This window comes from Hyaena hyaena, unplaced genomic scaffold (genome assembly GCF_003009895.1).
Source record: "Hyaena hyaena isolate Hyena2069 unplaced genomic scaffold, ASM300989v1 scaffold_318, whole genome shotgun sequence".
Classification (NCBI taxonomy): domain Eukaryota; kingdom Metazoa; phylum Chordata; class Mammalia; order Carnivora; family Hyaenidae; genus Hyaena; species Hyaena hyaena.
Window position 1 is genome coordinate 498,159 of NW_024080949.1, and position 21,345 is coordinate 519,503.

The following is a 21,345-nucleotide window of genomic DNA, read 5'->3' on the forward strand; positions in this document are numbered from 1 at the left end:
AATCATTTGATCCTGACCTACTATGAATATACTGGTCACATGCCATCTTTCATTGCTGCAAAGACACCATTGATTAGAATATGTATCATTATTTTATCTGTCACTAAGAAAGACATGCTGTCAGTTAGACTATGACACACCATCATTTATAAAATGTGTCTCAATTTTAGAGCAATTAATTTGTGACAATAAAATGTGGGTCCTAGACATGAGTCTTATAAAGCCCATCAGTGAGTCTTTTAGTTGCAACTGAATGAGGTTCCCAATAGCCACGTGCAGCTTCAGATTCACTTCAAAGTTTACATGAACAGAGACCCAGCCTCCCAGGAAGGCAGGATCAGGCATCTATCTTTAGTGGGATTAGAATTCCCAGCAGTTGGTGCAGCATTCACGAGCTACCCAAGAGGTATTTTTTTTTTCTTTTTGGCACCATCTGCCCACGCCCCCATGGCAGATCAAGTGTAAAGAAAAGAGACTCACATAGAGCTGCTGGGTCAAGCTCGGCCTAGAAGTCTAACGTGCCCCAGGAGCCAATGTCTTATGACATCGGTAGAGTTTCCAAGATCCGTGAAAGGTACATTCACAGTTGTAAGAGTTACTACACTTAGGGGATCCCCCAAACTCTAGCTTTCCAGTAGACATTTGTAGTTCAAAAGTAGAACTCCTACACCAGGTATAATTTACCAATCAGTCTTTATTTTTTTAGCAGTAGCAATGCTGCCGACTAACACAGTTGACGTTCCAACGTTGTCAGGCTTCCACATAGAAAACAGCTCGAAAGCTCTTCAAAGGTCACCTTTTCATGCACAGGGGCAAAATTATCTGCAATACTATCTGTACTTCTCACTCATTTTATCATTAAAGATACCGAAACTCAGAGAATTTAAGTGACTTGCCCCAACTCATGAATCACGAAGCCTAGAACCCAGATGTTCTTATCCCTAATCTGATTCCTTCCAGCAACCTGTAACACAATACACTAAAGCAGGAGTCAGCAAGCGACAGTGCAACGGACAAATTCAGTCCACCACCTGTTTTTGTACATAAAGTGTTATTAGAACACAATCACGCTCATTTGTTTACATTACCTGTGTTTGCTTTCACGCTGCACTGGCACAATTCAGGTAGGACAGGAACCATATGGCCTATGAAGCCTAAGTATTTACTATCTGGCCCCTTATAGAAAACGTTTGTTGAGCCCTGCTCTAAAATATAACTGTAAATTGTTTGACTATCTCAATGATCCTATATGAGGAGATAAAAGGCAAAATATGTTTCTCATGTTTTATCTTTAAAAATAACTACTCATATAATTTTTCTGTGCACCTGAAGGCTTTTAGAGTCACAAATCCCAAACCTAACCATTTCTCTAGATCAGTGGTTGGCTAACGTTTTCTATAAAGGATCAGATAGCAAAGGTTTTAGAATATTTTGGGAATTATGGACCATCTGGTGTCTGTTGAAAACAATCAATTCATGCCAGGATCAGAACTTACATAGCTGGGCTTAAGAGCCCACGGTCTTTACCACTAAGGACTTAAGCAGCAAGTAAAACCTGGGAGGCACCACTCTCAATAAATGACTCTGCTTAAAGTATTGCTTTAACCAGATCAAAGAGATTTAGTCCTCATTTTAAAACTGTATGTGTAAAGATTTTCAGAATTAGTGTATCGAGTTTCCACAAACAAGTACTTCCTTCCAAGCAGTGTAGCTGTAACTAACTCCCTTGGGAATTTGCTTATAACTACGGTCTCTTTTCTACATCCCTTCGGTTTAATCTTAACACAGCAGCCAGAATGATCTGTTAAAAAACAAGTCCAATGACATCACTCCTATGCTGAAAACCCTCCTATGGATCATAATCTCCCACAGCATTACTGCCAAAGTCCTCACGCACAGGCCTCTTTTCTGCTCCTCCCCTTGATCCCTAGGCTCCACTCACCCAGGCTTCCTTTAATTTTTGTTGAACAGGCCAGACCCATCGCCACCCCAGGGCCTTTGCAGTTGCTGTTTTCTCTGCATGGATTGTGCTTCCCTGAGACAGCCACTTGATTTCTTCTTTTACTTCCAACTCATCTTTATTCAAATACCACCTTCTCAGTGAGGTTTTCCCTGGAAGCACGTTCTCAATTGTGCCCCTCTCATCCTTCCTTACCCCACACATACATCTCCCTCCACCTAATGTTTTATTCTTTTTTTCTCTTTAGCACTTTTTCCCTTCTGATGTACCATAATTTGCAGTTTATTGTCCACCATCCCCATTAGAAGGCAAGCTTCATGTGAACAGGAAAATTGTGTCTGCTTTACTAACTGTCAAATATCCAGTCTTTAAGCTACTTATAAAAAAAAAATAGGTGTTCTTATAGTCAGTAAATATTTATTGAATGAATTAACACATTGAGGTTTGTTGGTTAGATTTCTTTTGTAGAATAATTCTTCCAGAAAGACTCTGAAACCCTTTCTCCATGAGTGGAGGGCTTCTGAATATCAGTCTCATTACTTGATGGTCACACCTATGTCCACTCTTTTGTTGGCCTTGAATATTCCATGTATGTACCCTCATAGATTATAATTTCTTAGTTTCATAACATTTGCTTCCTTGAAAAACTGATATTGCATTAGACTTTGTGTATTCGGACAGATTATTTTTGAAATCCATAAATCTCTAAATCAGAAAAAAAAAGCCTCTCTGGTGGGCTGCCCTTGATTAGCTCAGAATGGGAAGAGAGAACCTGTCATTCTTTGTCAATCAGCTCGGCACGTACTTGACAGCATGCAGTTACAGTGAAGGAGAGCCACAGTGCTGTGGTCTAGCAAACCTAATTGTAGATAAATAAAAGAACAGTCACCCAGTACGAGGGGAAAGAGAAAGAAACGCAACTGCACAATGTTGTGTTTTTCCATCCATCAGCCTTCATTTGTCAGAGTCTGCCTGACAATCTAGGCCAGAGAAGTCAGGCTCTAACACAATATTGATTCCATTTCATTTTTCGTTTCTTGCTACCCTTTTTAGCAAACCGTTTGTATGTGGAATGAGAGATGGTGCAGTCAAAATATATGACCAGGGTACATTTATTTCAAAGGCTTACTTTGGTTTTTCATCCCAAGATCCCATATATTTTTTGTTTGACTGTTTCACTATAATGTTGTAATTGTTAGCCCTTGCTGCAGTAACAAATAGCCCCCAAATCTCAGGATGTGTAACAACAAACATTTATTACTCACTCATATGTCTGAAGATCAGCTGCATCTTTATTCCACACTATGGATCACATTCAGGTTTTTCTCATTCTAAACTTGAGATCTGCTCCAAATGTCTTCTTATTACAAAACCCAGGCTGAAATAGCAACTCCTATATGGTACTTTATTCTTTCATGGTAGAAGACAGGAACTAGGGGTACTAGCTTATCTTGAGTTGTCTTTAAAGACCCAGATAAGAGCTGTCATACAGTGTCTTCTGCTCATAGGTCATTGATCAAAGTAAGGCAAATGGTAAAGACCAAAGTCAATGGGGAGGAAAATGTATTCATTCACAGAGTAGCCATGTTTACAGAGGCAATGAATAATAAGGAAGTAATGAAGTAATAAACTAATCGTAGTATTCACAAACATCTTGGAATTTCACCGATCCCCAAAATGCATTTTTCTACATTTTAACTTCTCTGAAATTGAGATATATCTCATAATAGTATCTACAAACTCTAATTTTTTAGCTTTCTTAGCAGTTTATAAAGTAATAGTGGTCCTTAGAATCCATGATATCTTAGAGTTCATAGAAAACTTGTTGATTGTGAGGATTGAGAAAATAGCCAAATGTCAGGAAGTACTCTTTATAAATTAGAAAACTAAGGGAATGGTCACCTAAGTTTGCTAAGGAAACTTAGCATTTTTATCTTGATTTTTTTTTTCCAGAAGTGGCATACATATCTCATTCATAGCAACTTATTTGAAAGAAAAACCATGCATTAGTAGTAGATCTTTTATCTATCTATTCATACATTCATATACATTCATTTTTAGAACATCAATTCGAATGCAAAGTGTAATTCCCTTATTTAACACTCTTTTGTGGGTTCTCCAGTAAGCTTCTGAGGGTAGTATAAGAGATGCTTCTTTCCTCTGGCTCTTGCCTTTTACTCCTGTACCATTTCTTTCCTTTCCCCCACAGGGGATCACCATGCAGCTTCTGGTTCCTGTCTTTGCATATCCCAGATTCCCTCTTGCAGTACTTTATATCCTCCATCCCTTTGGTCCAGCAGGTGCATGCACTGTCTCTGTTCCAAGCCTTTGCTGAAGCCCTTCTTCGCCTGTGATGCCTGCCCCTACCCTCTTGCTGTCCCTCAAACACAGAGCTCATCAGTTCTTTCTGAGTGCCACAGTGTAAATTGCACTTTGCTGACTGTTATATCTTTTGCATTCTAAATTTAATATGTGACTGTTTGTGTCATCTTTCACATGCCTTGCAGTATTCACACTCCATAGCCAAGACTTTGAAATATAGTAAATACTCAATAAAGTTTGTCAAATGAACAAATAATAAAGGAATATCGGTATATATGTGAAAAGGCTGTTTATATCCTCCTTATATTGTGATTATATATATATATATAAGCATACATATATACATATATTCATATATTCTAATCCTAACAATAGGTAAAATGATGGAGACGCAATTAAAAATAAAACAAGACAAAATGTCTTTCTGTTCTACCTTCCTTAGGGGCAAATTTCTAGTTAAAAAAGCACAAGTGCACAGAACCAGCTTAATATTATATTGCAAATATAATATTAAAGAATCCATTTTTAGAAAAGGGAGGCATTACATTAACTTGTATCTGAATAGCTACTTTCACCCTCACAGGTGTTGTTTAGTCGTTTTTCTTCACTAACCTTTGATTCACTGCTTGTCAGACCAACAACTCCCCAGTGCTAGTAATACAGTTTCATAAGGAATAACTAAGATTGAAAGTGCTTAGAAAGTCACTCCATTTGGAAAACCCATCAGGGCTGGATTTCGAAATATACCATCGCATTCTCCTAGTGATTATTAATGAAAGATTACTCCCTATTCTCTGATCAATACAGATTATTTTCTTAGAATCATGCATGAGACTGTAGTGAACCGCCAATACTGTGAAATGATGAAAATAAAACTCTGGTCACATCATAAGGACCTTATCTCCTGGTGAGCAGTCTTATATTGTAAGGGATGTATTAAGAATAAGGCAGGGGAGAAAACCTATATGGAAGGGAGCTATTATTAGAGGTGAGGTGTGTGTGTGTGTGTGTGTGTGTGTGTGTGTATGTAAAATCTATGAAGACTTTCTTGTCTGGATGTTCTTTGAAGTCGATCACTTTCTACTTACAAAAACTGGCCACTATAATTAGCTATGTTTCCATTTTAGTGGTGACCTCCTTCACCTTATCTTAAATCATGTAAAGATGGAGGGCCATTTGTGAGATAAAAGGTTTACTCAAACCAGTTCTCTGACCTGGATATCATCAGTTTGGCAATCATAAATCCACAAAGAGACATCGTTGGTGTACTTCTTAAAGGCTATGTAAGAATTTTTTCCTTTTCTGTGGAAAGAGACTGATTTTCTCTCACTTATACCCTGGGAGGATGCTACAGAATGTATAGGAGTTAAAGAGGAAGAGAAAAAAAAATAACAAGGGTTTAAGAAACATGACTACCAATTTTAGCACATGCACCCACACACTACATGCAACGGAATAAGGGGTATAGTGGACAGTTAGTGGAAATTATTTTCTGGCTGTAATCTCAACTTTGCCATTTGCAAACTATGTGGGTTTGGACAATTGACCCAATCTCACTCAGTTTCAGCATCTGTAAAATTAGATAGTACCCTTCTTGTAGTACGGTAAGTAGAAGGAAAGATATATATATGGAACACACAGTGTTTGACACATAGTAAACTGTTAGCAACTCTGGTTTGTAAATATTGTTATAGTAGCTAATATCATTATAGCAGTTTCTTGACCTTTTCAGCACAGCTAAGGATTTTAGTAGCAGTTTTTATTTTTACAGAGTCCTGTGCTTCGGATGGGGTTTCTTTGCTTTGCTGTGCTTTTCCATTTTTCTGTTTCAAGCTTTCAGTGCAGATACCAAAATGTTTTAATCTAATTCACTCATACTTCCATTTTTCAGGGTGATTTTCAGCTTCTTACAGTGTGTGTTTCTCATACTAACTTAAGAAAAATACACTAAAGAATATTTTAAGTGAATTTAATTGAATTGAGTACAGTTGACCCTTCAAGCATTCATACTTGACCTTGAATAACTGGCCTACCTTTTAACTAGTAAATTCACAGTACCTATACATGTAGTGAGGTAAATTGTAGAATTCTATTTTCTCAATGGTCTTCTAGAAGTTATTTATCAAAGGTGCATGTAATTAGAGATCACGCTTCCCAAAAAATTGCCAAGAAATAACAACAAAGGATTGAGAGCTGAACATGATTCTTTCACCATTGTTCTATTTCTGTAGGACCAAGGGTACATCTCATCCAGGTACTTAAACTCTTCATTATTTCATCGAAGGATGTAGAGATGACATTGGTGGTGATAGAAGGACGTGCTAATAGGAAACATTTCTATAAAGGGAAATGATATGACTTTGCAATGCTCATTCATCAGAGGACGAAATCTGAGGCTCACTTGATGGCCTGAAGAGGGAATATCTTACCTTCTGCAGGTGCAAAAGAGGGACATATCACAAGGCGTGCCAACTTTTCCTCAGTCCATCCAGCAAGCACCTGCTTCAAATTCAGCTCTAAGGAATATCTGGGCTGCCTTAATGTCAGCCTTGCTGCTCTTTCTGTTCATTTGCCAATGAAAATTTCACGAATTAAAATGTGTTTGGTTCCTAAGGGAATTCCTTGTAATATAAAATGCAGTCTCCTAACCCTGTTTGCCAGTGCCTTCTCAATAGTAGCATCAATGTTTTGTGATCTTTGGAACTATTTGGGATTAAAGAAGAGGGGCAGGGAGATAAAGACGTTAGTGTTCATCAATTGGCTGTATGCCGAAAACACTGGTAAAATTATTGACTATTTGTGATCATTTTCTGAAGGTCTAGAATTTATACCGGATGCACTTATAAACAGTTTTAAGGGAAGAAATGCCCAGTTCTCACAAAAGTATGCTCTGAATTTGAACTTGTTACAAGTTTGCACGATTTTTTAAAAAACTTTTTTTTATCATAAAAGAGTTCTTATAAGATTTTATTTCTTCCATAATTCTTGTTCCTAAAAGTGGTGTGTGTGTGTGTGTGTGTGTGTGTGTGTGTGTGTGGTGCGCACATAACCATTAATGCGTGGGGTTAGTCTTAATGTTATAAACACTCTAGAGTGTCTACCTTCCCCTGGTATTTATTATAATAAGAACCAAAGAAATAATCCTTTCCAAGTGTGTGTGCTGAACACGCATAAGTCACAAGACACCATAGTGTGCCATATAAGTTACAGTAATTTGGGTTCAGAGGACTCCCCGCTCTGATGGGCTGAGAAGGAAAGAAAGAAACAGAGTATATAAAAGAAGCAGTGGCATGAAGACACGCACACACAGCAGTGCTGGGAGGCAGCAGAGTAGGAGAGGGCGGAAGGGAGATATGGGTTAATCAGGAGTTGCTATCTGGGGAAGATTGCCCAGGCCCTGACTGACGCCTGACATTGATTAATCGATATTCCATCCTAGTGTTTAACAAGTGTTCCATCCAAAAAGTCTTCTGTAATATTTAACTTCACTTCCTTCGGCTTCAATTTATGCACATTTCTTTTGTTCTCTCTTCAGGCGAGCTAGACAGCGGCCAATAACAAAACACTTTATATTCATAGCTAAAGAGGTTTTTGTTTGCGTGTTTGGTCATTCTTCAGTCTTCTCTAGATTAAGGGAAACAAACAAGTTTTTATTTTAAATGATTAAATCATTCCTCAAAAGGCCTATTTAATTTGACTGCTTAATAATTAATAAGCCTTGACATTGAGCTTTAAGTGTTTACTCTTCGGAAAGAAACTTAATCTTGACAATGATGTGGAAAGAATTATTTGGTTTTATTTCGAAATGAAATTTTGGATCCAAAGCCCAGGAGAATACTGTTAAAATAAGAAGTCTGTCAAGTAAAATGAACATTAGGATTACTGAGATTACTGAAGTTAACAATAGCACTTATCCATATTAATCATGTTCATAAATCATATTTCTCATTGCGTTCGAATGATTTTGAAAACCAAAGCTAATGTCTGTGTTTCTATTTAATAGTATTAGGATATGATTCAAGAATATTTTGGATAAACATTTTAAACTTTTGTTCGTTTCCTAAAGGCGTCTTTTTCTTTTTTTGGCGCTAAAGCTACCTTTTTGTGCCCCTGTGTACCATGCAGAAATTGGTCTGCAATACATGTGGAGTCTCCAAGGGTATATTTAAATTTAGTAATTTTATTGCTAACTGAAGTTCATCTGCACTGTATGTGTTCTTTTCCCCAGGAAATTGAAGTAGCAGTTCAAGCTAAACAGCCGGATGTGGAAGGGATTTTGTCTAAAGGGCAGCATTTGTACAAGGAAAAACCAGCCACTCAGCCAGTGAAGGTAATGAAGCGATATCCATTACCTCATAATGGGTTATGCTTCCCCTGTTGTACATTTGCCATTGACGTGGTCTATTTATAATCAATGAAATAACTTGTAAAGAAATATCGTCCATACCGCAAGAGCAGAGGCTGAGCTGTCTTTTTGATCAACATATCCTATTTATATAGTGTGATCTTAAGGCTATTAACGAGTCATTGCATTAAAGGACTCATTTCTGTCCCGGTGTGCTGCCATCAATACAGAAAGTAGTCCCACCTTCAAGGTAGATTAAATTCTTTGAGGCTTTATTGCTTTGCTTGCCAGCCTTGATGCTTTTCATATTGTTTGGCTTAATTCAAATCAAGCTACTGCATCATACTGTCTGTCTCCAACAGCTGTAAAGAATCACAATATGGTCCGTGACCTTTCTTTTCTCTGTTACACTCTTTTCTTATGAAAGAGGAAAATTGGCATTTGGGCTTTAGTACTTTATTGGGTCAAGAATTTTTAGTGAAATGTCATGTAATTACTTCTCTCTTTGGTAAAAAGCAGGCCTGGGAGATAGCTTTCTACTTCTTTCCTTTCCTCGTGTACGTTTTGAAGTCTAGGACACATTTATTAGCAGGCTATTACATGAGGAGAGAAATGGAAAGCCAGCTCGGTTTTCAAAAAACATGGCCAATCAATGGCTTCCATTTGCAAATGAGAGTCCAGTGATAAATAGACGTTAGGTGTAGGTTACCTGATTTTCTCTACCTGACCAAAATTATAACGGGTCCCATTATGATGAAGGTTCCAGAGAGCCTGTAATGGTGGCTGTTTATTGATCAGTCCTGGTTTCTCTAGCTAACATTGCAGTCTGAGATTTAGTGAGCCTCACCCTCATGTTTAAAACTGCTCTAAAACAGTGCAGGTCAATAACCTCATTATACAGAACTAGTTTGTCCTTGCAAACATTACCATGACTTAGACTTTGTCTCTAAGGTCACTGCTTATGCTTGGTCCAAGGTTCATTTCTAAAAAATGTTTGTTTTTCTTACAGTTTACAAGGCCCTTTCCTTAGGTAAATGTACAGTTTTAGCTTAAACATAATGTCCAATGACCAGATGCTAAAAGGCACAGATTTGTGTGTAGATACCAGTAAACATTTACTCAGGAATGCATTGTCACCATTCCTTATATCCAAAATGATATTAATAATTTGCATCCAGTTCCAAGCCCAGGATGATAATATTAATGAAGTAACACTGTGTTCAGTATTTAGATTGGAGAGCTGGAGAAGGCCCGAAAGCAGCAAATTTCCAGGGATTCTGCTGATGCTTTCCAGAAAGCCAGTCCCTAAGCAGACACTCTCCTTGGTTATCAGAGTGACTCTGGTGGCGAGCAATGAAACATACAAATGGACTGTTCCATAGGTCTACTCTGTCTGCTCTTGTTTGATTGTCAAAGACTCTATGCCGGGTTTGACACAATTGTTACAGATTACAAATAAGCATTGAAATTGTCTTTTACTTCTGTGCCTTTGTAAAAAAAAAAAAAAAGAGAGAGAGAGAGAATGAGAGAGAAAGAGAGAGGGAAAATTCTTAATTGAAAGTCAATGAGAATTTTTTTTTTATCGTATGTAAACAATCCAAGCAGTTGATGCTAATTTATCACACCTCCCACTCAAGCCTTCAACTCCTGGGCCACTTGAAGACCAGAACTGTCTGAATGAGCATCACTTACTTTCTGCCTTCCCATCAGTGATAGAGAAGGGGAATTATCTTCCTGAAATAAAAGAAAGAGCAAGGAGATGGTAACTTTCCTTCTCATCTGCATTCCTTAAAACCACTTTATAGAGTCAGCCCTCTCTTTCCTTCTCTCTCTCTCTCTCTCTCTCTCTCTCTCTCTCTCCCTCCTTTCCCATTTCCTTTTAAGTCAGCTTATTTGGGAGAAGCAGAACTTAAGTGAAAACTCATCCCTGTTCTACCATTTATCCCTTGGGTTGAGAGAAGAATCACATCAAGTTGATAATCAAGAGTCAAAAGGGAAGGATTGATCTGGGAGAGTGGGGTTGTGGAGAAATAGTTGATTCACATGCAGCGTTTGATACAGACCATGACCTTGGAAACATCTGAAGATGAGCTGGGGGTTGTGGTAGCCGGAAACGCTAGAGGCTCAACAACTCCTTCGTAGTTTAGAATATGGAACCCTGCAGTACAAGGCAACAAAATGTTGGGACTGTTTAAATCTCTGCATGAATCAAAAACTGCTTTTTTAAAGATTACAAGATGATTTTTCTGAAGGGTGATCCATTGCTCTGAGTCCATAAACACAGCCTTTTACAATTTTCATTTTATATACCCAACTTTTAAAAATTGTGCTACTCCTAATGCCTTTTTCTCCTTAACTTTTGGGTTTCTCACTCCTTAATAGAAGTGTAAGGAGTCTGAGTAGCCTGCAGCACATTTTCATGGAAAAAGTTTGGTTTTGCATTCGGGGAAGTTTCATTTGGAAATGGTAACAATTATGAAGAAGAAGGTGACATTCTTAAAAAAAGAAAATGAAACTTCTTCATGGTGTTTATATAAGATCTAATATTTAAATGTGTAATTGGTATGTCCTCTGCATACAGACATTCTAATTGAGGACACAGCGGAGAATGATTCTGGTTCTTAGGAAATGGTCTATTGGCACGTCCACATTCTGCATCAGACAGCCTGTCTGTTCAGCAACTACACTCACGTCCCCAGCTTTCTCTTTGGGACCCGGGCTCATCCTTGTTCACTTTATTCCCCCCTTTCCTTCACTTCATCAACTTCACTAGTATTTCTTTAATTTTCAAAGATAGTAAATTTTTAGTTTCCTTTTTGTCTCATCCCTGACTAACCCACTTCTTCCTATTTTCTTTGAGAATTTCCTCTTAAAGATCAAGTATGTATTAGGTGACACTTCTACTACTGACATAAACATAACACCAGATCTCTGATGCAACATTGCTGCAAAATTTTAGAATCATATGATTGAAGAAATAAGCATCCTGCTTTTCCTTTCCATCTCTTCTTTCTTTCTTCCCGCTTGAAACACACACACAGACACCCATGCACATACACACAAACACGCATTTTTATTTCACTTGATTTGCATATGGTTCTTTCATCTTCAGAAGTTATTGAAGACTGGTCAGATATATTAGATAAATTATAAAGATTTTGCTTAAGTTATCCCTTTGGTAATAATACTTTATGATAATGCTGGGTTTTTTTAAAATGTTTATTCTTTTTTAAAATTTAAATAGTTTATTGTCAAGTTGGTTTCCATATAACACCCAGTGCTCATTCCCACAAGTGCTCCCCTCCATGCCCATCATCCCCTTCCCCTCCCCCCAGCCCATCTGCCCTCAGTTTGTTCTAGGCATTCAAGAGTCTCTCATGGTTTGCCTCCCTCCCTCTCCCCCACTATTTTTCCCTGTTGATAGAATCTTTTTTAATATGGTCCACTTTCCACAAAGTAATTTTGCAGTTTAAAAGCAGCAATAACAGCTGCCTTCAGTAACAACAATATTGACAACTACCAAAAAAAAAAAAAACTTTTTTTTTTGTTTTTTTTAAGTGTTTTTAACTCTCTTTTGAACTAAAGCAGTTAGAAGACATTTTCTTCTATTGGTTCTCATTCTTTAACTCAACTTGGAGCACAATACTTTCTGTTAAAATTTTTTAAATGTGTGTATTTTGAAATACTTTTATCCTCTTCCATGTATTAGAACTAAGAGCATTAATGGAATTTTAAATGTCTTGCTTCCTTGCTGAGGTGATGAGGTGAAACTAGCTGGTTTGCTCTGATACCTTTTAGATTATAAAAAAAATCTGGTTAACATGAATCTAATAAGATATTTTATTAATATTCTTCAATTCTTTTTTTACTGTAACAGAAAAAGTTAAGTGTTAGGGGCATTCTGTATTTGGTTAAAATGTTCCACAACAACCTTTAACACAAAATAATTGCTGTAGACAAACGGTCAAGAGGGCAATTAGAATCTTCCAGGCATCATTTCCTCAAATATAAGCCGCAAAATGACAGCATCATTAGTCACTTTTGATTAAACCAGAGATGTTTCAGTTTCCCAGCTGTTTTGTTTTTAATTAACCAGATTAAGTTTGTTTTTCTTCCTCAACAAGTTTGTTCTACCACTAATATCAATATCTTAACATCTCCAAGAACTTCCTTAGGTTTTTTGTTGTTTTTTTTTTGTTTGTTTGTTTGTTTGTTTGTTTGTTTTTGCTTGATAATCTTTACTATATTTCTTAGAACAGATGTGTGTCTGAAGATTTGTATTTGGTACAGCAGGTTGAGTGGTGCCTTGTTGGTCAAACCATTGCCTAATTAAACATCACACTTATAACAATATCTGGCTTTTTTGAATCCTTTGTCAGGCATACGATCTCATTTACCTGGTACAATTTTTTAACATCGGAAATCAATAGAGAGATAACAGTCATGAGTCTTTCCTCACCCCACCCCCAATGTGAATAGGTCTATTTTGACTCACACATTTAGTGAATACAATTTCCATGTCGGTACTGATAGAAAAAGCTGGGAGAAGAATTACTGAGAGATGTTAAAATTTATTAATACAAGAGTAGCAGAATTTCATTTTTTTAAATATAAGATAGCTTTACACCCAAGGAAAGTTTTAGGCTATGAGAAGTTGAATAAATGCTAATCACACATGCTTGAAAATAAGAAGAGCCCCATTTGCCCATTGGGAAAATAAGTTTATAGTAGATTTTTGAATGGTTTATAAACATTTAAGAATGTGGATGAGACCGCAAATGTCTAATTATATTTAATTTCTTAATTGAGCAGCACTTCCATATTTTAAGTACCATTTTATAAAGTAACTCACTTTTTAGAAATACTGTTTGTCATATTTATAGGTTATGAAACAAGTGCATTCATATTGTTCATATGTATATTCCAGAATTCTAGAGCTCACCATCTTTCTTCTAAGCTGTATGCACTGTTTGAATTCCTGTGTGATGCTATTAAAGCTGTCTGTCCAAAGACTACCAGGAACATATCTACAATCTAAATGTTCGCATTGTTATCTTACTGCGGCAAGGGAGAGATCTCCCCATGGAGACGGTGGGAATCTCAGGAAGAGGGGGTTAGAAAGAGCTGCTTACAGGGTTTGGCTATCGAGGTGATCCTAAAAAGGAGTTAGGGAATTGGAAGCCATTCAAGTTAGCTGCTGTCAACAGAGTCCATGTGATGACTGGGTATCTTTAATAATTTTTATCTGGAAAGTGAGGTGATTGACGTAGGGCATAGCTATCCCTGTTGAAGAAGTAACAGTGCCTTATAATAGTCTTTCTGGTGGTGGCAGAGTGACCTTGTGTCTGAATCGTTCAAACATGACGCTGGGTGGCGTCGTGTGTGTCTAGTTTATTTTCTCTGTTCTTTATGTTCAATCAGGGCCATCATGCCTAGCCAGCTGCCAACTACCAAAAGGGACATTTTTTTTTTACCTCCTCAGTGTTATCACTAGAACTTTTATCCCCAAGCTCACTACCCATTCACAAGATATTAGGATATTAGGAAAGAGAATCTTTTCATTTTTCTTAGATATGTATTATTGATCACCCCATCAGAGTAACTTATTAGTTTGCTTTTCTAGACTTGTTTACAGTGGTCTTCACCACTGGTAAGTGTGGGGGTATACCCTAGGAATAATTGATAATGGTTTACCAACTTCACCTTTTAAAAAAATTATTATTAACCAATTCTGTCAGATGACTTCTATAAGCATCGCAGATTCCTATCACTTGAGGTTACTGCCGGCTACTATGCAGCTTTTTTTGTTCAAAGTAAAACAAATGAGACAGAAAAGACATTATGAGGATTGAATTGGAGTCAACATTTTTCTGAGGACATATTTGGAGGGAAAGTCTCAATTTAGGCTTACTCAATAGCTCATGCTGGAACGGGGCAAGCATTTGCAGATTGGAATTTCACCCTGACCCTCAACTGTACTAACTGCATTTATAAAGACAGACAAAGAAACATAGATGTTTCAATTATAACACTCACATGCATGTCTGTGTATATAGAGCCATGGTTGGATTCATTTATTTATGTAGCAGATATTAATTTCATGCCAAATATTGACACAGGAGAAAGATACAAGACTGTTAAATTTTGAAAATCCCAAACTCACATAGAGTTTAAAGCCATATTCCAATTTAAAATAAAAAGGAAAGCTATATTCGCAAATCTTGTTTTCTTGTAATTAATTTCTGCTCTTAATAAAGAATACTTTTCACATTGTTATAATTGTCTTAACCCTAATGACTGTTTCCAAGCAAATTATATACAACAGAAAACAATGCTCAGCTGCAAAAGCCCCACCTAATGAAACTCAGTTTGCCATTTTTAAAAGTTGCTCTCGAAGTTTCTCCCTTTAAGTAAAATATAAATCTGCTACAGTTATGGGAAAAGCCTAAGATCTGTATTTACTTAGCTTTTTCAAAAGGTGGGTTTTTTTATATGTTTTATTTATTTTTGAGAGAGAGATAGAGACAGACAGCGTGAGCAGGGGAGGGTCAGAGAGAGAGGGAGACACAGAATCCGAAGACAACCTCCAGGCTCTGAGCTAACTGTAGGTGCAGAGCCCAACGCCGGGTTCGAACCCACGAACCGTGAGATCATGACCTGAGCCAAAGTCAGATGCTCAACTGACTGAACCACCCAGGCACCCTAAAAGTTTTAAATTCTGTAAATCTAATCATGAACGGGACTTGAAAGGTGCCTGGGTGGCTCCCTTGAGTAAGCCTCCAACTCTTCATTTTGGCTCAAGTCATGATCTCACTGTTTGTGAGTTTGAGCCCTACATGGGGCTCCTGGCTAACCAGGCAGAGCCTGGTTGGGATTCTTTCTGTGTCTTTCCCCTGCTTGGTTGTGCACATGCTAGCTCTTGCTTGCTTTTTTGCTCGCTCTCTCTCTCTCAAAATAAATAAATAAACTTAAAAAAGAACACAACTCAATAGCTATTATTCCATTGATTTTATATTTAAAGATGTTAACATTTAGACATATATTTTATACCCTCAAATTGGGCCAAAGATTATTAACAAGATGAGGAAACCGTGACCTTTGGTAGATTTGCAATGAGTACTGCTTCAAGTATGTTATGTGTCGAAGACCACAATACTTGCTGCAACCCAACGTGTTTTGCTACCTCAAAGAAGTTTACGGCCTAAGATCAAAGATGTGAGAGCAGAAAATATGAGTACTTGCCAGAGTATCAAAAAGCAAAACCAAACCAAACAACCAACCAAAACTTCCATAATATGTAAATAATCGAATTCAACTCTAAAGTACATGAGATAGTTGAAGAAGTTGTGAGAGTGTTTTTCTGTGACCAGCTGAATCAAAACCTGTAGCCGTTCTATGTGATGTCATTTGCTAGTCATTATGAAACTTTGGGGAGTATACAATTCTGAGCTTACAGCATTTGTGACACTATGCACTATCCCCAGATGTGTGTGGCCCAGTGGGGGTGCTACCTAATTTTTTTAAATTTCTACATTTGAAATTATAGTAACACATTTACCCGTCTGGAAAAATAACAGTGGCCAAGATAACATTTGAACAAATGAATGGACTATTCAGAATGTATGTATTAATAAAAGGGAATTGAATATATAAACAAGTTATTTTTAGGAGAACCAAAATCTAGTCCTTTAAGCATTGAAATATTTTTTATTTTAATAATTTAATGAAAATTTTTATTGAACATCTTTTGCTTTGCTTCATTAAGTAGTGCATAATAACTAACCAACAATTTTATAGTACTTTGCAGTTCACAGAGTTCTTTTCTCATAAAATATCTCATTTAGTTTCTCCAACAAAGCTATGAGTTAGGTGGTAGTGTTATATCCACGTTTCAAGGACGATAAATCTAAATGGCCTATATGATTTGCCAACGATCACATAAGCTGTAGTGATGAGTTAAGACTGAAAACCAGGACTTCTGATTCTAAAGCACAATGGAATTTAAATTTTTCTTGATTTTCAGGGCCATCTTGTATCAATTACTGTTCTGTTCTGTTATATGCTGATTCACGTGGACTATGAAGTTGAACACAGATCACTGTTCATTCAGCTGAGAGCCAGATGAAGTAGTTAATTTGCATTTAGAAGCCAGGTTGTAAGATAAAAATATAATCTTTAAATATTAGAAGCAATCTCATTGCAGTGAGAAGCTTATGCTATGAGAAGAGTGGCACCTAAGACAACCATAGGAACAGAAAACTCCCATCTCTCCTTGGCCACTCCTCAGTCATACGTTTATTGAGTGAAAGAGCAGGCAGATCCTAGCAGTCTTTAAAGCAATCTGTAATCTCTAACTCTCTATCTTAGCACATATAGATGACTTCCTGTAAGTTAAATGATGTATGATGAGACTTTGCCATATGTTGCCCTGTTATCCCTTCCATAAATGACCAAGACCACTCCATTTTCTAAATATCTGCTTTTATTATCTCCTCCCTACTATCTATTGCCACTTTTTGTTATCAGCATGGTTTTTCTTAATATTCTGTCCTTGTGAAGTCACTGCAACTTTGCAAGGGGATCAGGAGACCACATATGTTTTAATTCATTAGCCTTTTATCACACTTAATTCTCAGCATTTAGCTCTGAGGTCAGAATGGAGAAATATCTTCTACGTGTCATGACTTTCAATGGTAGTTTCCCTCACTGATCAGAGGCATGGTTTGTTTGCTTTTGGATTCAAGGCTTATGTTTTAATAAATAAAGAGTTACGTTCATTGATGTGAGAGTAAATGTTCAACAACATGAACTGTGGACTAAAAAAAAAAAAAATTAAAAGCCCTGATTTGCTATCGTGTCAGGTAAAATAGACATAAAGAACCACAAAAGCATAGATGATATAAATTAGGAAGTGTTGAATTTTTAGTAGTAGTTTTAGTATTTATTCCTGGTCAGTTTTTCTCAAATGGGATTTCTTAAGAGAATTATGTCTTATAGAAAATGAAGTAGAGGCCTGTTTTCTTATTTCTTTCAAGAATGGTGCTTATCTACCTAGTCCATTGGAGATACTAGATAACTCATTAGGTAGAATGATCACCTTAGGTTTTGGTTTCAGACAATCTGCATCAACATCAACTAGAATATTGTGAGAAATGCAAATTCTCAGGTCCCATCCAAGATCTACTGAATCTAGAACTCTGGGGCTGGGACCCAGCTATCCTGGTTTTGCAAAGCCTCCAGGGGACTCTGATGCTTTCAAAGCATGAGCACTGCTGCTCCAGGCCATTAGGATGAATCCTCACCCCAATCCATTGAGAAAGTTTTCCCTAGGACCCTAGTGACCTTGGCTTCTAGCCAGTAGCAGGTAGGGAAGTCTCACTCAACTTGTAAAAGCCTCAGCCCAGAACCAACATGTATGACTTCTGTTCACATTTTGAGGGCAGTTAGTAACTATATGGCTAACCACTGGTGTACTGAGGCCAGCTTGCATCTGCTCATGAGTGTCTATTGTCACATTTTCCAGCATTTTATGAGCCCTTGGACACCTTTGTAACTCAGAATTGGCTAGTGTAAGGGTGTTTACACCACTGACATTGGCAAACACAAAAATTAGGATTGTTTTTTCCAGAGAGCTGGTTGTTTAACATACACCAGCACACTACTGGCCATATACAGGCTTGGTGACTCCACTGGGAGCTCTAGAGCTGAAATGACACTTCACAGTTGTCCTGCTTCAAGCAAAATTGGCTGGTCCTTTATACTATCCCCTTGATCAGTCCTTGAATGAGGGCTGTCCTGGGAAGGGCATGCTCTTGCACAAGGCAGCTCTCTGCAGCCGAGACAGTCCCTAAAGGACCACTGACATCTTTTCCACCATTTGGGACAAGTGTCCTTCCTTGAAGTGAACTCTTGAGTGTCATATCCCCAAGTGTACTATACCCTCTTGCTTCAAGAGGCTCTAGTATAATTGATCTGGGGTGAACCGCAACATCATGATATCTTTTAATATATGCTGGATAATTCCCCTATGCAGACGCACTAGATACTGTTTAAGAGGGTCAAGACAATTGCTGAGGTGACCATGTTTTTGTTTGTGTGTTTGTTTTCCTCTCATTAAGGTTTGCACTCTACTTCCTTTCAGTGAAACTGTGCCTGGAGCAAGAGCCTGAATGCAGCAAACAATCAATAAATATTTGTAAGGTGGTTGGCTAAAATAATTATAATATCTACACAAGGAGTTCTACCCAGAAAAATTAATTTAGAAGTAAAATACAATAGAAATACAATAATGAATTCACAAAATGAATTAATAACATCATGAATTAAGTAATCTTCAAGGTGTTAATCAAATAAATAACATGTGTGTTTTTCTGTTACAGAGAAAGGTTGAAGATCTGAGCTCCGATTGGAAGGCGGTAACCCACTTACTTCAAGAGCTCAAGGCAAAGCAGCCTGGCCCAGCTCCTGGCCTGACGGCTGTGGGAGCCTGTAAGTATGCGGAATCACATGCTCTTTGGCCATAGCCGTTTGCTCAGAAGCACAACAGTGAGGTGATCTCTGGATATAAGGAAAAAATCGCTGCAGTTATGAAATAGGAATAAACCGTAGTCTTATTTACTATGCAAAATGCCTTAGAGTAGGTTCCTTGCAAACAGATTCTGATCCATATTGCTGGATGACAAATATATACTGGGGTGTGTTCTCCAGAGATACACCCATGACAAAGAAAGGTACACGGGAGTAGGCAGTGAACAAGGTTAAGGGTCATTTTACCACAACAGAGGCCTCAGCCACATCCCTGGGAGCCTTAGAGCTGGGCTGGCCCTGTGGGCTATCCTGAATCGCAGGGAGAGGGGTGGCCTTTGTATTCGGGAACCAGCCAGTCACTGTCCAGCTTTGGGATGCCTAGTGGGGTGAAAGGGAGACCTTGAAAGAGTTTTTCTGAGGCCAAAAGCAATTCCTAGTAAGGAATACCAACAGCTGACATTCCAGGCAGCAGAGTTGGGTGTGATGACCCCAAAAAGGGGGGATCAAGGGTAGAGTATACCTGAGTACAATCTAACACTGAATACATGAGGATTCCATCTCCATTTAGGTAGTATTCTTCAAATATGCGGATATAAATCGCTGAAACCACAGGGAATCCTCCTAGAATCTCCCCCTTTCCCTTTTGACAGCAATTTTAAGAGCTCTTCCATGTGTGGTTCGAGAAAGAAAACTAGACCATGACGATCATAAGCAGACTTGGGAAGGAATGTTTCTTCATTTAGCCATAGCTTTCACTTCTGTTTTTACTGAGTATTTCCAGTATATTTCACTCCTTATTCATTTGTTAGTGGAAGGTATGCATCAAATCTCGTGGCACTGTCAATGCTGGCTTTGAGTCTCAGGGGAAGGGAGCCAGAAAATTTCGCTGTACCAGTTCTATAATTAGGCACAACTAAAAACATCTCGGGAGGGAGGAGTGCTTTGTTTTTTGCCATGTCTATTTTTCAAAGATCAAATGATTGAAGTATTGAAGCATGGTGACTGATTCTTGAAGTAAAGTTGATTTTTATTTTATATCAAGTAGAAACACACCACACTGGAAATACCACCACCAGGGTAGCACAATGATAATTCAATAGAAGACATAAATAGCGCTCAGGTTGAAAGTGGCCATAGAAGCTGGAGACAGTGTGTCTCTTGTGGCCCCTGGGGTTTTTGAGTAGTCATCAGAGGTACATTTAATACACTAGAAACTTGAAAAAGAAGTACAAGCATTCTGTTTTCTGTTTTGTTTTGTTTTCTTTGTCAATCTGGGACACTAAAATTGCCATATCAGGGTTTATATTCAAGTAATTATATCAGGTTTATTTCTTTTTATAATTGATCTTTAATTGTTGGTTCCCTCAGCACATATACATAGCTTGTTCCTATATAATCATTTATTGGTAGTTGTTTTCTAACTTTCTCTGCTATGTTCAGCCTCACTCTGAAACTCCATAGAAAGATTGGGTTCCAATGATTTATTTATAAGTTTGTTGAACTCTGAACATAATTATGAGTTTCTACTCCTACTTGAGCCACTTTCCACAAGGTAAGAAGGTTCTAAAGCCAGAGCACAGAAATCGATTTAATCTGTGAAGTACCTAAATGTAACAATAATGTTTGTAATGGAAAATGCATTCCAAATTCCAGTTTTGATTTCCAACAACATATGTGATTTATTCACTTGATAAGCATTTGTTGAGTAATTTTTATGTATTGAGCATCATACTAGGTGCCAAGGATAATAAATCAAGTAAGGTAGTCTCTCCAGTCATGAAACATGTACTCTGGAAGAGAAAGATCATGAGAAGAAAGTAAATAACTATCAAGATAAAGAAGAAAATAGGTACCATCTCAATTCTATCAAGCGTTCCAGAGTGTAGTCTACAGACTGATGTCAAATGGACACTTGTTAGAAATGCAGAATCTCAGGCCCTACCCCAGAACCAGTGAATCAGAATCTGCACTTTAATAGGATCCCCATGTGACTCAGCGTGTGCTGATGGAAGTGAGGATGTGAGCCATGCATATATCTGAGGGAAACGACTCTGGTAGACACAGAGAGAACAGCCAGAACAGAGGCATTGAAGTGGAACAAGATGGAGGAATATCAAAAAGACGGGTGGTACCAGAGCAGAGGGTGAAAGGACACAAGGAAGAAGAAATGGGAGACAGCATCTTTCCCAAC

At 37.8% G+C, this 21,345-nt stretch overlaps 1 protein-coding gene across 1 annotated transcript in view; it reads left to right on the forward strand.

Moving 5' to 3' along the window:
* The window catches only part of LOC120242818 (dystrophin-like), a 145,171-nt gene extending 126,021 nt beyond the window's left edge, over positions 1-19,150 (forward strand). The window contains exons 6-7 of the mRNA XM_039248765.1: positions 8,511-8,612; positions 19,007-19,150. Of these exons, the coding sequence (XP_039104696.1) occupies positions 8,511-8,612; positions 19,007-19,150 (246 nt within the window). The remainder of the gene's footprint in view (positions 1-8,510; positions 8,613-19,006) is intronic.
* Positions 19,151-21,345: the final 2,195 nt, after the last annotated feature.